The sequence below is a fragment of the Felis catus genome, chromosome C1 (assembly GCF_018350175.1).
Source record: "Felis catus isolate Fca126 chromosome C1, F.catus_Fca126_mat1.0, whole genome shotgun sequence".
Classification (NCBI taxonomy): Eukaryota; Metazoa; Chordata; class Mammalia; order Carnivora; family Felidae; genus Felis; species Felis catus.
Genome location: NC_058375.1, coordinates 70,999,595 through 71,016,858, shown reverse-complemented (window position 1 = coordinate 71,016,858; position 17,264 = coordinate 70,999,595). Strand labels below are relative to the sequence as shown.

The 17,264-nt window shown below is 42.1% G+C and overlaps 2 protein-coding genes across 9 annotated transcripts in view; one reads left to right on the top strand and one right to left on the bottom strand.

Moving 5' to 3' along the window:
- DNASE2B (deoxyribonuclease 2 beta) overlaps positions 1–17,264 on the bottom strand; it is a 65,215-nt gene that overhangs the window by 1,727 nt on the left and 46,224 nt on the right. For 2 of the 7 annotated variants that reach the window (XM_023258856.2, XM_045036108.1), the window contains 4 exons: positions 10,300–10,477; positions 6,864–6,945; positions 4,170–4,331; positions 2,424–2,621 (listed from right to left, as the gene is read on the bottom strand). In XM_023258856.2, coding sequence (XP_023114624.2) covers positions 2,424–2,621; positions 4,170–4,331; positions 6,864–6,945; positions 10,300–10,365 — 508 coding nt within the window. In that variant the 5' untranslated portion in view covers positions 10,366–10,477. Of the gene's footprint in view, positions 1–2,423; positions 2,622–3,900; positions 4,044–4,169; positions 4,332–4,671; positions 4,709–5,798; positions 6,032–6,863; positions 6,946–10,299; positions 10,478–13,593; positions 13,877–15,905; positions 16,322–17,264 lie in introns of those variants that run through there. The other 5 variants (XM_019837318.3, XM_019837317.3, XM_045036109.1 and 2 more) reach the window with 5 other exon arrangements.
- Positions 1–17,264, top strand: part of LOC101096750 (uricase) — an 80,531-nt gene that overhangs the window by 34,419 nt on the left and 28,848 nt on the right. The window contains exon 1 of one of the 2 annotated variants that reach the window (XM_003990261.6): positions 14,391–14,522. The exons of the other annotated variant lie outside the window; for it this stretch is intronic. Within the exon in view, the coding sequence (XP_003990310.2) occupies positions 14,415–14,522 (108 nt within the window). The 5' untranslated portion in view covers positions 14,391–14,414. Of the gene's footprint in view, positions 1–14,390; positions 14,523–17,264 lie in introns of those variants that run through there. 2 annotated transcript variants of the gene reach the window in all.

The following is a 17,264-nucleotide window of genomic DNA, read 5'->3' as shown; positions in this document are numbered from 1 at the left end:
AAAGGGTTTTAACAGTGCCAAATTCTGCAGAGGCTATTTCTGTCCTGTTGATTTTTGGATCTCTAGTGCCTAATACAGGGCTTGGCAAGTGGTAAGCATTCAGTAAATTTTATCTAGTATAAAAGGAAGGAAGGTAGCAAGAAAGGAGGGAAGACAGTGAGGTCAACTAAGAGGGTCACTGGTGACTGGGGAGAGATTGGCGTGTCTACAGACAGAGATGCAAAGACTACAGTGAAGGAGCATTGAGCAAGTGAAAGCCCATGAAGAGTCTTTAAAATTATTTTTTAATGTTTATTTATTTTTGAGAGAGAGAGATCGAGAGAGAGACAGAGAGAGAGAGACAGAGCATGAGTGGGGGAGGGACAGAGAGAGAGGGAGACATGAAATCTGAAGCAGGTTCCAGGCTCTGAGCCTTCAGCACAGAGCTTGACTCAGGGCTCAAACCCGTGAACCACAAGATCATGACCTGAGCTGAACTCGGTTGCTTAACCCACTGAGCCAGCCAGGTGCTCCCTGAAGAGACTTTTAGAAAGAAATTTGGAAGAAAAGAAAAAAAACAGAGATATAGGGGATCTAGAATTGAGGGAAGATTTTTAGGAATATTTGTGTGCTAAGGGGACCGAGCTTATAGAGTGGGAAAATTGAAGTAGAAGAGGGAGAAGAGATCTAGTGTTTGAATCAAAGTATTCTGAGACTGGGATAGGTTCCAAGGCACAAGAGGTGCACTGCTTCTGTTGGGATAAAGGGAAACTCGTGAAAAGGAATAAAAACAGATAAGATTGTTGAGGGTGTGTGTGTGTATGTGTGTGTGTGTGTGTGTGGTCTTTTTAGTCACTGAAAAAAATGTTTTTAAATTTATGTTTTGAGAGAAAGAGAGAGAGAGAGGGATCAGGGGAGGGGCAGAGAGAGAGAAGGAGAGAGAGAATCCCAAGCAGGTTCTACACTGTCAGCATGGAACCCAATGCGGGGCTTGACCTCACAAACTGTGAGATCATGACTTGAGCCAAAACCAAGAGTTGGAGGCTTAACCGACTGAGCCACCCAGGCGCCCCAGTCATGTTTAAAAGATGTTTATTTATTTTGAGAGAGAGAGAGAGAGAGAGTACTAGAGCAAGCCGGGGAGAGGCAAAAAGAGAGGGAGAGAGAGAATCCCAAGCAGGCTCTCCACTATCAGTGCAGAGCTCGATAGGTACAAGGTTCATAGGATCCGTGAGATCATGACCTGAGCTGAAATCAAGAGTTGGATGCTCAACCAACTGAGGCGCCCCGGTGCCCCTTTTTAGTCATTTTTAAAAATACAAGTATAACTGGCACACAATGTTACATTAGTTTCAGGTACAGAACATGGTGATTCGACACCTCCATATGTCATGCTATGCTGACCACAAGTGGAGCCACCATCTGGTCACCATACAGCACAATTACAATACCACTGACTATGTTCCCTCTGCTGTACCTTTCATCCCATGACTTACTCATTCCACAAACTGGAAGCCTGTACCTCCCACTCCTTTTTGCCCATGTTGCCATTCCCTCCATCCCCTCCCCTCTGGCAACCACCAGTATGTTCTGTGTATTTACGGGTCTGTTTCTGCTTCCGTTTGTGTGTTCATTTGTTTTGTTTTTAAGATTCCACATATGAGTGAAATCTATGGTTTTATCTTCCTCTGACTTATCTCCCTTAGCATAGTACCCCCTAGGTCCTTCCATGTTGTCACAAACGGTAAAGTCTCATTCTTTTTATGGCTGAGTAATATTCCGTTGTGCATACACACCACGTCTTCTTTATCCATTCATCTATTGATGAACACTTGGGTTGCCTCCATATCTTAGCTTCTGTAAATAATGTTGCGATAAACATAGGTCTGCATATATCTTTCCGAATTAGTGTTTTTGGTTTCTTTGGGAAAAGGCCCAGTAATGGAATTATGGGATCACATGATATTCCTATTTTTAATTTTTTGAGGAACCCCCATACTTTTTTGGGTGGAGTGTGTTCTTGAGGTGGTTTCTCTCTGGTGATCTCTGTTCTCTCTATGAAGGAAAAAGAGAGGCTGAGAATGAGGAGGCAGCGTAATATAAAGGACTTGAGAGTAAAAGAGTCTTAAAATAGCTGCTGAGGGAATGGAAAAAAGGAGGAGACAACTGTGGTCCCGTGCCCAACAGAGGCTGGGGACCGCAAATTTTCACTGACTCCCGGCTTGGATGGTTGTGAGATATTTCCATGGTTGGATCAGCAATTGTGCTATTCAAGCAGAGCAGGCGAACGTTTGGACTAATTTGACTTCCCCTTTCCCTTTCCTTCCTTTTTCCTCCCTTCTCTTCTACTTCTCCATCCCCAAATAACCAGAATAGTTCTGCTATACAATCCAAAGTGAGTCCAACAGCAGAGTTATATATTGTTTGATCATGGTCTTTCATACCGTCAAGAAAAGAACCAGACTTTGCAAAATGGAGGAATTTTTGGCCCCGGGCTGACTGAAGTGCAGTGAGGTGCCGGTCAGGGATCTCTGATGAGCTGGATCTGGAGCACAGCTGGGGCATATGAACGAGCTCCTGGTGAAAGATGGCTGGGATGGAACAGCTATAAATGTTTGGGTTACAGACCAAGAGCTGAGAATCTGAATGGAGGAACAAAGAAAAATTGAGAATTAGGATACAGATGGAAATACTTGTTGATACTATAGATCTTGTGTGAATTGAAAACCACAAAAACAAAAACAAAAGTATTTCTTTTTTAAGCCAATAGCCTTCAAATCACTTTTGGTTAAAATAGTTAACCCTTATTGAGCGCTTCCTACTTTCCAGGCGTTATTCCACAAGTTTTATATGGGTGTACTAACTCAATCCTAATAGCAATTATATTATTAAGTAAGTTCTTTTGTCATTATCCTCTTCATATAGATGAATTAATAGAGAATTTCTGTCACAGATGCAGGGTTATAAAGCTTGTAGTTGATATTCAAACCTAGGCAGTCTGGCATTGGAGACTATATGTTTTTTTCTTGCATACATACATATACAAAAGTAGAGCCCTCCCATGTATTGATCATCCAGCTTAAAGAATAATCAACTCATCAGCATGCACGGCTAATCTCTATGCTATTCAGCCCTATAAACATTACAGGAACTCAATTAGTTAAACTAGGACTTAACTTGGGTGAGAGCCTCAGTAATCCTTGCCATAAGATGGAAATTTGATGAAAAACATATTCTAAACCTCATATATCTAGAGGTAAATCACGCTTCACCACAATTTAGCAGCCTCCTCAGTAAAAAGTGACTGATAAAATAGTGTTCCTACTTCTCCTTCTCCCCCACCATAGTTTTCCAAATCCAAGTATTTTTGGCCGTTCCAGCTTGGGATCTTAAAGGAAGATCATCTGACTTGGAGCTGTCAGGTTGGTGGCCTACAGGCAACATGTAGTCAGCACATTTATTTACTTCATTATATTTTGAGAGAGAGAGAGAGAGAGAGAGAGAGAGCGCACATGCACCCGTGTGTGAGCGGGAGAGGGGTGGGGGGAGGGGGGAGAGATTCCCAAGCAGGCTCCACACTGTCAGGGCAGAGCCTGATGTGGGGCTTGATCCCACAAATCGTGAGACTCTTGATCCAAATCAAGAGTCAGAAGCTCAACTGACTGAGCCACCCAGGTGCCCCCACAATTATTTTTTTAAAATAAGATTGAGATCATATTCTCTTCCCAACTCTCTCACATCCTCCCACCCTAGATTTCTAGTTTCTCTTGAAAAGTATGGAGATCTGTAACCATTAGGTCTGCTTTTCTGCAGAGCCACATTACAGAGCTGAGGCTTTTGAGGGGAGAGTCAACATCCCTGTTTGTCTCTGTCCCCACTGCCCATGCAGCGTTGCTTGCCTATTTCACCCATTTTTGTTACCTGCCAGGCCACGCTAGACATTTGAAAATACCACCCCTGATCAATTTCAAAGACTTCTTTGGTGGATCAGGAAACAAAGGTCTAGTAAGTGAATCTGCTCAAGGTCTCACCATGGCAACGCCCATGTTAGAATCTAATAGAATCTAGGTAACAGAGTGTTAATGAATAGAGAAACGGATGAAGTAATAAATTTATTCATACATTTCCAAATCCCTTCTTTAACACTGCTATCTCTCTTTTTTTTTTTTTTTAACATACTCTAATGTTACCTATTGCTTCATACTGGTTGTACTTAAAAGTTATGCAGATGCCAGATTGTCCATGTCTCCTCCCTGTGGGTGGATAATCATAGCCTTCTTCAGGAGCTGGAGGAAATCTGGGAATAGAATGAATCAGCCAAAATCCCTGCACTCGGTTCCACAGCAGTAAACCTACCAAAGATACAATTAATATAGGTAAATTAGAAAAACAAAGCTCCTTTTAAAGATAGGGTTCAAAGCTGTAACATTTAAGCCCATTTGTACTTCAGGCTAATATTTTACTCTGTTAATAATCACAAAGATCATGCTTGCTTTTCAAAGATTTCAAAACTAACTTGGGCACACATCACATTGCCCCATTACTGATAATAAGCCACCACAAAAGAGAGCCAGGACAGCCACCCTGTGAAGAGTTAAGAGGAATTTCGTGTTGAAACCACAAGGAGAATTTGTTTTGGCGGAATGCAAATTTGCTAAATTGGAATTTGACCTTGTTAAACTACACAGTCACCTGGTAAGCTTCACATAATGAGTTATCTTTACCGCTAAGCAGCTAAGCTGTTTTCAAAAGCCAGCTGAAAAAGAATTGAAAGAGAAAGTATCAAATGAAGAAATGTACTTGCGATAGTTCATTGTAAGACACTGATGGTCACTTATGTGTAGAAGAGTAATCAACTCCACAAGGCCAAAAACAGAGACAGAGAGAATGAAAGAGAAGCCATGCCAAAATGACCCAGTTAATTGTGTTCAGTGAAAATTTCTAGAGCAAAATGACATGAAAACAGAAAGGAAGGAAACAGAAAGATTTTCATTTTGTGACATGGCAAAATGAATCCTACCCAACAGGCATCAGTGACTATTTCTGTGTTTATAAATAAATCGGGATAGTTCTGGTACACTGACTAGACTTTCCAGTTTGCATATGACCATGCAAATATGAAATTATTCATGTTTACCTTATTGTTAGAGTGGAAACCACATGCTTGCTAGTTATTTCTTTTGCAAAAAACACACTTGAAGAAAGCACGCTATTGGTCTCTCATTCCCTGTGTCCAGGTGGAAAATGTCCAATGTTCTGTTGCCAAACAGAGCTGGATGACCTTCAGGGGCCCTCTTCTGCCCAGATGAATGTACTGTTGGCCTGAAATCCTAACCTCCTGGTACCAGTGCCACCGGATGTTAGGGCACCTGTTGCCAAAGAGAACTCCTGCACTTGACATGGGGTCCCGTTCCCTTTGTGGTCTTTTTCCCAAGCCCTTTTAGCAACGAACAGGGTGGGGGGAGAATGGTGGTTGGCAGTTGTTAGAGGAGAGGTTGGAGAATGTGGTGTATTACCAAAATTGCTGTGTTCCAAACAAATAGGACCATCAGGAGGGCAACTCGGCTAAATAAAAAGTTTTCATTACTCATGATATTTGACAGCCATTACAAATTACGTTCTTAATTGGAGGTGGCAAAAGTGGCAGCCTACTGGCCAAATCTATCCTGCAGATACATATTATTATTCTCAGAGAATATTTCTAAAACTTTGCGTTCATTGCCAACATTTAAAAATTGGGGAGATTTTCCACAAATGCTAATTTTCAACATCTCCTGAAAAATCGCATCCCTCCAAAGCAACCTGAGCACTACCTGTACCTTTTCACCAAGCATGCACCCTCCAGTTCTTCAGTTCCCTGCTAGTTTAGTCCACCTGGCTTGCTGACATCCACTTGCCTGCTTCTGAAGCCATTTGAGTTTGGGACCTTCTTTTTTTTTTTTTTTTAAGTTTATTTATTTATTCTGAGAGAGAGAAAGAGGAACTCCTCCTGTCAGTGAGGAGCCTGATGCGGGGCTGGAACTCACGAACTGTGAGATCGTGACCTGAGCCGAAGTCGGACGCTTAACCGACTGAGCCACCCAGGCGCCCCGACTTTGGGGTCTTCTGAAAAATATTTGTTGCCATGGGAAAGTATTCATGATCTATGAAGTTGAAAAACAGTAGAAGATAATCATTACAATAGTTTCATAAAAATGTTTTAAAATACATATTATAGGAAAAGTGAGTAGAAAGGATTAATGTGATTATCTAATGGGTGCTAAAATTACAGATTTTTTTTTTTTTGCTTACTGGCATTTTGAATTTTTAAGTAATACATATACATAGTTTATAGAAAAATGCCAAAAATTACTATAATAAAATTCTTAAAATATATTAACTATATATAACAAAAATTACCAAAATATAAAAAATATATTTAAAAGTACTTTCCTTTTTTTTTTTTTTTTTTTATTAAAAGTACTTTTCAAAAACGTTTACTTCAAAAGGAACTATACACTAAAAAGAGTGAACTTTACTCTATGGAAATTATACCTCAATGAACTTAACTGAAATGTGTATACACACACACACACACACACACACACACACACAAACACTATATAGACTGGCTGGTATTCCCAGTAGAATTCTGGGATTTCTGCTATAGAGCATATATTTTTATGTTAAGAAATAAAGTGGAATTTGTGAAAAGGAGATTTCCAAGTGAAATTATATAATTATAACCTGTGATATAGAAATCAAGAATTTTGATAGCTCAGAATAAACCATTAAAAAGGAAAGCTATCTTCTCAGTGTGGAAAAAAAAAAGAATATTCAAGATAGAATATTTAAGAGAATGTTGATTTCCAGTAGAAAAGACAAACCAAGAGCCTTTGTCATACCTTTAGTGTGTCCATACTTTCTGCTGTAATTCACAGATGTAGGGACTCCATCATTGTATATTAGATAGGCTGTGTTGTTATTCTGCAGGAGCACATTAGGGTTATAATGATGTAAATCTTACGCTCATAAATGCTCGCAACATTTCTACCAGCTACCCAGTCTGCAATACAGAGCTTTCATTAATACACATGAGAAATCATCCGTTATCCTAATAGACAGCTTCCCCATCAGACTGAATTCTGTGACGGGCAAGGGAGGGAACAGAAAGTCCATTCTTAACCGTGCATGGTTTCATCCTATGTGACAGGGGCCCTGTGCATCATGATGTGCATGTGAAGGTACCATTCCTATTTCTCTTGGCTGTTTTGGACCTGCGTTTCTCACTTGGCAACCACTGTATAATAAAGGAGTACTTACATATTTGTTGAGGAACAAATATTGGTGTGGGAACAATCGGCCTAGGGTTACACCTGGGTTTTTTCCACTGATATAGGCACCATGGTAGAACGGGCTGTCAGGGTCTGCTTTCCTCTGCCTACGTTGTGCTTCACAGCTTGGTCATAGTTTTGTGTTTAATCAGGATTCCTCATTCTCTGCTCCCACTACCTCCCTGCAGGGGAGGATTTCCCTTCAATTCATTTCTTAGTGTCACTTCACCTTTCTTGCTTGATATTTCCCTGCTTGGAAAAAGTAGTGAAATTGAATGTGTGATATTGGATTGCCTCTGGTAAGGCAAAATATGAGTAGATTTTCTAAACAGTTGGCCAAATCTTTGAGTAAAAATGAAGCTATTATTTTGATGGTATCTCTTTTGTCATGTTTTGGAAGCTTGCTTGTATTTATTCTGTGTGGTTCCTTTTCGTCTGTGTCACGATGCAGTGATTTTTACTGAAGCCAATAATATTGATATTAACAAAAATCTCAGGGACATAATTAAAAGCAAGGAAGGAAAACTCATCTCCTTAAAAAAGGCTCTTCTTTTTGTCTCAGGAAAAAAAAAAAAAGCCAATAATTGAGTTGTTTACAACTGCTTAATTATTTGAGGTAATCTAAAACCTTTTTTTTTTTTTTTTTTTTTTAATGCACCGTGTAGTCCGTGTAGCATTCTCGGCTACTATATTTAGAAATATCCAGGAAAAGAAGCTGTTTTCTTAGCCTCATTTTCACAACTGACTATAGCTATTGTTGGCATTCATATTCTCTGCGCTGGAAGACCCTGACAGTTGTTCAATGAGCTGGCGTTGAATGCGGTCATGAGGCCATTGTGTGCCTTTGGCGTGCAATGCGAAGGGGCTTTGGGAAGAATCTTTGAGGAGCTTTATTCGTATAATAGACGAAGTGTATTATTCTAACCAGGAGTGTAACAGCTAGCTAAGGTTAAATGGGAGGCAGCCCTAGTGAAGAAAGGCTCTCTGATAAAGGGGAAAGACCATGGACTTAAGGATAGGTAGGCCTAGGCATGTCCCTCTGGACAGCTTTGTTTCTAGAACACATAAGCTGGGTACTATTTTGACTACTGGATGTTGAACGAGACTAGTACAATCTCTGCCCCTAGTCTAGCAGGGAATATAGACAGGCAGGCACAGGCAACTACAATATAGTTTGATAAGCGTTACTACGAAGGTGTATGGAAGGTTCTTATTGACAAAGGCAAAAGAAGGGAAACAATTCCAAATGTAACCCACGTATTGGCCTAGGTCATCTTGACATTTGAGATTTAAAGCCAGTTGCTGTGATCTTGCATTCTGCTTTCTGATAGAATCCCAGACCAGGAGGTGGGGGAGCTATGTTCTCACTGTCACTTCTGGCACACAGACCCAGCTTCCAAAGAACACCCGATCTCACTTAGGTGTCCCCACTATTGATGTTCCTCTTCTTTTGGCTCTATGCCAGTCAGACATGGAAATCAGCCCCTTCCCTGTCATTTTCTTCCCAGAATCCCCCACTGAAGGCCTTACGTGTGATCAGATTTCACTGAAGGTACAAAACATTGAATGGTTTTACATCACCACCTGGCCTTGCCTCTAGTCTCTCTCTGGGTTTCTTATACTTTTTCAATCCTAGCTTTCATCCACTCTTTTTTAATTTGCAGAGCATTTTAGCTCTCTTGCCCTCCTAGGCTCTGGGGCCACTTTTGTGCCTCCACAGATCATTATTATATTCCGCCAAAGTAAGAACCATCTGTCCCAACTAAGGTAAAAGACAGAGGCTCTACAATGTTGCTCTTTCCTTTCTCTCCCCGGTGGGGAAGGGAACAACAGAAGTGTTTATTTTCTCACTAATGGGTTACGCTCCCAGCCTCCATCCCCAAACTTGGAAAACAGAAGCAGCTGCAGGCAGTTTGGACTTTACATAATAATCTATTAATTGAAAGCAGGGTTGCTGCTGGGTTTAAATAATTTTTAAAAGCACCTACAACAGGGCTTGGTCCATCACATGTACCCAAACACTTTTAAAATACATTTTTACTTTGTAATTTGGCTCTGAAGGCTGGTCTTCGTGGCAGACGAATAAAAACATGAGTATTAGTGCACACAGTGACAGCTCTCTGCACATTTTGAGTAAATACTCAGATATGCATGTGCTGCAGCGCTAGGATCTAACACATTATTGTTGGAAATCAATTAATTGACATATGTAACGGCCTAGCATACCGTAAGTGCTGAGTCATTTTACACATTTACCTCTCTCTCAGTGATTGTTAGGAAGGCATATATGCGTGTAACTGAATATTATTGTATGATTTTCCTTGTCACCCCTGGTTGGGAAGCAGTATCTTGCCACTGAACGGCAGATGGTGCCTGGATCATTGGGAGACTGCCCACATTGAGCCAGCAGGCCTACTTACCTATGCCTCTTTGGCTGGTTAGCGCATTGCCTGATCAAGTCCAGATAGCAGGTTTAATCTCCACTCAGGCAAGTGAGTTCTAGGGCATCGAACTACAGCCCTAGCTCTCAACCTACTACTTGGAAAATGATAAATGAAAAGGAAGACCAGGTGGAACCCTTCGTTTTGGCCCCCAGCACTCATCACCACCATGGCATAAGTAACCCATACTTCGTGGTGTATTAATTGCTGATCTGTATCGCATTATAATGGGAGAGGGCTTCTTGCTATTTCTATTAGAGGTCTAAGACAGCAAGTACGGAGTGAATTGGCAGAATTTGGCAGCCAGAAGGCTTCCATACGTAGGTAGTTCACACCTTACCCGGTGATGCTATGGGATATAGTGCTGAATGTGCCCATAATCTGGCGTCGCTGTAGAGTCTGATGACATATTCCTGCAGGTCTAAGATTGATTCAGATTGTGGGCTAGCTTACTTCAAGTTGCTAGGATTAGGGGTTAGGTAGGTTCGAAGTCAGAATCTTTTGGAAGCTTTAGATTCTGTTTATGCATTTTATGTGATTCAGATGAATGATAAACTGTAACATACCTCGGAGGCATATGCTTCATAGAGCTGTTGTAATGTCCTTCCCAACACACTGTTGGTGGTATTCATTAGTTGCTTACTCCTCCTCCAGCTCCTGGTTGTAGAGTCTAGGTATAGGTACTCTAACCCCGTCTGTCTGCTTTCCTTGTCTTGCCTTTTAGGTAACTTATAAAAGGCAAACCTAACAAAGGAAATAATTATGAATTACTAACACTTATTGACAGCTTCTCTGGTGACAGCCACTGTATTAAGCGTCTAACTATATCATTTTACTTATGTTCCCTAAGTCTAAGGAAAGGGATTTGCTCAGGATTTCTGTCTCTTTTCTCGCCCTTATTTTTCTCCTTCCCAGAAAGGAATGTGACTCTGACTGGACGTGTCCTAAGACATCAACTGGCCTAGGGTGGGTAGGGTCCCTGTTGTGGAAGCCCACGTAGGTTGACAGTGGCTCTGTTTTGTTTCCACATGCCATATGGCTGCACTGGGGAGAGAACGAAGCCCAGGCCTGGACTGGAAAGGCCTTGGATGTGTTTTTCTCTTCTGCCCCAAGTGCTTGGCACGCTCATCTCTTTGCAGTTGGCTGGCTGGGTCCGAGATTTGGGTTTGGCTTTCAGAGTAGACAGAGGCTCCCTTGAGTCTCTGGCCTAGGCCACGTTCTTTACCTCAGTTTTTCAGACCGCTCTGCATTGAGGATTCAGGGCCAAGACCAGCTCATTAAGCAAGCATTTTGTTGTCCTTACTATTATCTCCTTGTATATCTTTGCGTATCTCACAGGGAGGGGAGGCGGTTGGGCCCGTATGGCAGGTAGGCACTCTTGGATCATGTAACCCCTGGGCTTCTCAAATGTGCTCTAGTCACATTTCAGGCCAGATCATTCTTTGTTGTGGGGCTGTCCTGTGCATTGCAGCATCCCTGGCCTCTACCTATCAGATGACAGTAGTCCTCCTCAGCTATGCCAATCAAAACCGTTTCCAGACAATGTTGAAAATCCCCAGAGGGCAAAATCACCCGGGTCTTGCCAAATACTCTCTAATAGCAAAAATCCCACAATGAACCATCAAATACCCACAGGGAGGCAAACATTCTAATGCATTCACTATGACCACACAATGACATCTCACACTGCCCGTGAACGCTTCATGTTATTCACTTGGTTCTATTCACTCTTATGCTTCCATTTGTTTACACGAGCTCTTTCCTGCCCTGTGCATGCGTTCTTACTCTCAGAACAGGGTCCTCACATGTGGCAGGAAACATAAAATTATTCTTTGGTGCCGACCTGATGTTGCTCTGCCCTTTTACTCTCACAGTGAGTTGTAGCAGCTCGAGACTGTGCCTCCCTGTCTGCTCAGCTCAACATTCTCTCTGACGGGTATTGCTGAATAATGTGTCCATTCATTTGCAGCAAAAACAAATGTTATGTATTGGTCGCAATTTGGTCGCTCACCAGTGAAGGGTTTGAGAACCATCAGGGTCACGGCGTATCAGTTGAAAACTAGTGCTTTTAAACATTTTTCTTGAGTAACCATTTCCAGTTATCTTCTGAAGTTTCCTCAATCTGTTTGTAGCCCACACCTCTATGCTGAGGTCCAGATAAGCCTAAATGCAGAGATAGCCCAGAGACTTCCAACTCCATATTTTTGAAACCAAGTTTATAATATTTCGCTCCAACTCTGCTCTTCTCCTGCAGACGGGGAACACATCCACGCAGTCAGAGAAGCCAGCAATCTGAAAGTCTTTCTTAACTTCTCCCTCTCTCCTACGACCCTCAGCCCATCTGTTACCGAGTTTTCCCAGAGTGTTCCTTCCTCTTTATTTCTACTACCGCGTCTTTAAACTTTAAACTGATGAGGTCCACACATCATCTCATCTGTAATGCTGCAAAAGTCCTGGTGAGTCCATGACTCTAGACTGGTCTCCATGCAGTTGGCCTTCACCGTACCACCAGTGAGCTTTCTAAAATACAAATCTGACTACGTCACATCCCTGCTGGAAGGTCTTCGGTAGCTCCCTTTGACAGTCAAATTCGGACGCCCAACACACAAAGCCCAACACACAAAGTCCTTCGTGACCTGGCCCTCACCGCTCACTGAGCTTACCTCCTGCCATCTCCCACCATTCTCCTGAAGCACCAGCAACACTGTTCTTGAACCTTCTCCACTGCTTTTTGCCTCTGTACCTCCCCATTGCTCCCTCACTGGCTTGAGATGCCCTTGCATCTGCCTTGTTTTTCTAACCAGCTCACGGGGTGCCTGAGTGGCTCAGTCGGTTAACCATCCGACTTAGGCTCAGATCGTGATCTCACCATTTGTGAGTTTGAGCCCCGCATTGGGCCCTCTGCTGTCAGCGCAGAGCCTTCTTGGGATCCTCTGTCCCTCTCCCTCTGCTCCTCCCCTGCTTGCTGTCTCTCTCTCTCTCAAAAATAAATAAACATTAAAAAAAATCTAACCAGCTCATAATTGTTCTTAAAACTTAGCTCAAAACTAGTTTGGGGGCTCACGCTCCCTAGAGGCCCCATCTATACCCTCACCACATAATTGCACTCCTTGAGGGCAAGTGCTATGTTTCATTCATATTTGTATTTTCAAACCTCAGCACAGGGCCTGGCATGAGCTCAGTAACTGCTGAGAGACTGCGTGTCTCTGTGTTCTCAAGCCCGAAGTTTACACAAAGCTTGATGCCAATCATAATGCTCAACCTAAACACCCTAATTAAAGAGTGAAAAAGCGATCAAAGCGTTAGAAGAATCCATAACCATAATGCAATGCTGTGTTGAGTCTCTTCCACAGCGTGAAGGAGGCCAAGGACCTACCACCCACTCCTGTGCTCCTGTGCTGCCCTAATAAACAAGGTTAACCAAACACTGCTGTGTTCGATCAAGCCCTCTTTCTCATTCTCAGAAGGAGAGGCACAACGTCCCGTGTCAGAAAGAAAGCAATCTGCCTTCTCTCCTTTGCAAATCTCTGAAAGGATGTTGGAAGGGTCCCGTTAGGGAAGGCGCAATGCAATGAAAGGAACCTGCCAACCGGCCCCCCACATCTGGGGCCACCGGCCTTGGCCCGCTGGGAGAAGCGAATCAGGTCCACCAGGCACTGCTTGGCAGCTTTCTCAGGTGGAAGTTCCTTCACTCAGGACCTCTCTGGATATTTGGTCCATGTATGTACTTTAATTTCCCTTCTTTTTAGAAGGGAGAGGGAGGGGGGAGACTCCTTGTGGAACTTTACAGTGAGCCAGTTTGCCTCCCATACTCTGGCTTTCTATTTGCATGCACAAATCCTTCCATTTCATTTACCTACCAATCCACGGCTTTGCCTTCTTCATTTCTGCACGATATTGTTGTCGCCTCCAGGACCCCAAAGAGGGCGAAGAAGAGCAAAGGAAGGGCTGTTCTTAGAAGTCTGGCTGTCATTTTTTTTTTTTTTTTATCTGCCACCTATATTCCACACCACAGCAGGAAACTTGCCCCCCGGACGAGGAGTCTGAGTTTCAGGTCTCGCTCAGGCTGTGCTGGCTCTGATGTTTTGTTTCCGTTTGCCTCTGCTGTTCGCTGTTCGGGCATTTTCAGAATGGGGCGAACCTCATGTAATTGTGTGATTCTGTCACAACATGCCAGCGTGACTCCGGATGCCTTTGTGCTGACTAGTTTGCAAAGTCATCAAAAGTCCCAGCGAGAAAAATGGGATATACAGTTAACTCTTCTGAGGGAACATCATGTACTATGAAGTTCGGTGGGCAGGGAAACTCCATGTTGATAAGTAGAGGTTGAATTAAATGTATTTCAAGTTTTCCCCTCACGATTAGCCTCTCTGTGAGTGAAAGCAAATGCTTGCAGTTCACACATTAAGCAGAAATGACAAAACCTTAAGTCTTAGCAAAAATTAGGATCTATCACTTCTAATATTCTCAATCTTAAGTAAACTTTTCCTAAAGTGGACTTCAAAGGGTTGCCTTAAAGAGCAATTTAACTGTATTCTACGAAAGATGTTTACGTATTGCCTCCACCTCTGGTTTTAGCCATTCAACTTGGTGCTCTACTTTTGAGAGGCCTTGGTGTCCAATTGGTTGTAATGCAGTCGGGTAAACATATTGACCGCTCACCCTTCAGGTCAAATAAAAAATGTTACAAACATCTGTTTTGCCCAAACTATTCTTTCTCACTCTTGAAACTAAATTTGAAGTTGAAAGCCAAGAGAAAATGGCCTATTACCACAATGACTATAAAAAGGTGAGACCATTCTCTTTTTACAGGAGGGGAGGGAGGAGACAGGCATATGAAAAGGATTTCCTTAAGTGTATGATGCTTTTGACTCACTTCTTAAAGATGCTCTCATAATTAGGAGCACTTTACCAGAAGGATAGCTCTGATCTATCCCTTGGATTATGGATCCAGACCAGTCACTTAGGGACCCACACCAAACTGGCATCTTGCAACTCAGATCACTTCTGTGTTGAACTCGAATTGTTCAGGATGCAAGGTTCGTAGGAAAGGGAGGGGGCCTGAGGCTCTATTTCTCCTAAGACAGAGTTTTGTTTGGGGTGTCTGGACCATGTACCCACATTTTCCTGTGGTGCTTGCAAAAGGGGCAGAATTCTGGGTCTTAGCCCAAACCTGCTAACTCAGAATTCTCCCAGTTGGGCTTAGGAATCTACATTTTTTATAAAGTTTGTGGTGATGCCAGTGCACTCGAAACTTTGAGGCTTGCTGCCCTGAGCCAAGGCTGTACCTTATCTGACAGGTTTGCAAACAATCAAGTTAGAAAAAAAACAAAACAAAACAACATTTTTTTTCTGATCATTCCTCCATGAGTATCATTTTGTTTTATATATGTTTTTATTGCGTTCAGAAAAAAAGATTTCAGCAACTGCAAACTTTTCATCAATTTTTAAAAATTTTCATAGCATGAGGTTTATTTTTCTAAGTTAAAATGAAATAAAATTATTTTTATCTTGTGATAGCTTTTGGTATTACAATGGTAATAACTAAGTACATGAGGCTTAGGATTTATTGATGCATTTAGAGAAGATAAGCAACTTGTTTGCAGTTATGTAGACTAAAGAACCTTTGTTGAATAGGATATAAAGTAATTCCTATTTTCTCCTCATTGTATGCTTAGCACAGTGCCTGGCCAAAAGTAAATGATCCACAAATAATAGCTAAGATTGTTTTTACTATAACCTGAGCCCTTCCTGTGGTTGGGGGACATCTGTGTTAGGATGCTATTTGCTAAATCCAATTTTATTTCAAAGTCTGGAAAAATGCTGTTAGGTTACTTTCTTTCAGATGTAACTTTCAGGAAGCTTTCTTCTTATCTCTCCTTGTCGTTGACCTGGTGGCACCGATTGTCAGTCAACAAGCTTTATTATGCAATCACCAGGTATCAAAAGCTGTACTGAGGGGCTCCAAGGATTTCAACATTACCCTAAAGCCTGACTTTCCAGTATGTCCTGACTTTCACTAAAAATGGCAAAGTACTGTTATGGAAAGAAACTGAATTTGGTGGATGGAGAAAATGCAAACAGGATAGAATGGTTTTCACGTTACCCTCTTTTGAAGCCCGAGGAGCATAAGATTACAAAAATACCACATATACTTTCACGACATGATTACCTCTAAAAATAGCAGAAAATCCCTTCATTATAAGTTGGCCCAGTGTAGTGAACAAGGTAGAGTTCTTCACTTGGTAATAGGCTTCTTATTTTATAGTTGAAGGTTTGTATTCATTCATCTAGTAGTTCTGGAAAATCTCAGGCCCGATCTCTTTGAAATTGTGCCTCTTCCACATTCTCTCTTATCATATTGTCCTGGTACATTCTATGTCTCTTGCATATATTCCGTCTCCGGTGTCTTCATTAATCCTGATTCTTTATTTGGATCTATCTATCTTTCGGTTCTCAAGTTCTCTCTTAGGCAACATTAATCTGTTACTTAATCTATCTCTTTCAAATATCTAATTATTTCTTCAGTTGTGTTAAATCTGTTCCTTAATGCACTTATTAATGCATTAAGAAGTTCTTTGGGGGGCGCCTGGGTGGCGCAGTCGGTTAAGCGTCCGACTTCAGCCAGGTCACTATCTCGCGGTCCGTGAGTTTGAGCCCCGCATCAGGCTCTGGGCTGATGGCTCAGAGCCTGGAGCCTGTTTCCGATTCTGTGTCTCCCTCTCTCTCTGCCCCTCCCCCGTTCATGCTCTGTCTCTCTCTGTCCCAAAAATAAATAAACGTTGAAAAAAAAAAAAAAAAGAAGTTCTTTGGGTTGTTTTTTTTTTTTTCTTCAAATTTACTTAGTCTTTTTTCTGGTCTCTTGTTTTTTGCTCAAGGGAAGGTACATCCTTGTCTCAAGAAGGAGCTATGCTCAGGGGCGCCTGGGTGGCTCACTTGGTTAAGCGTCTGGCTCTTGGTTTCGGCTCAGTCATGATCTCACAGTTTGTGAGTTCCAGCCCCATATCGGGCTCTGTGCTGACAGCATGGAGCCTGCTTGGGATTCTCTCTCTCTTTCTCTCTCTCTCTCTCTCTCCCTCTCTCTCTCTCTCTCTTCCTCTCTCTTTGCCCCTCCCCTGCTTGTGTTCCCTTTCTCTCGAAATAAATGCACGTTTTAAAAAAAGGAGATATGCTCAGTCTTCTCTTTTTATTTCTGTAAAGATATTAAAGATATTATTTTATATTTTGTGTTTGATGATTCCAGTATCTAGAGCCTTTGCAGGTCACACTTCACTGTCTGTTGTTTCTGCAGCTCTCTCTCATAACACCTTGAAAGCTACCCTGTGTGCTTTTTTTATTTTTGGCTGTGAATTCGTATTCTTTGAAGCTTTATCTGTAAGAACTTTTTGAGATTGAGATTAAGTTGGGTTTTTCCACACCCTGGTCTATGCTGGCTTCATCAGTTTAGTCATCCTGTGAGGACTTCTGGAAGTCAGGCTGCCGGCTTTGTTTAGTTATTTTCAATAGCTTTTTGAGGTGTGATTTACATGCC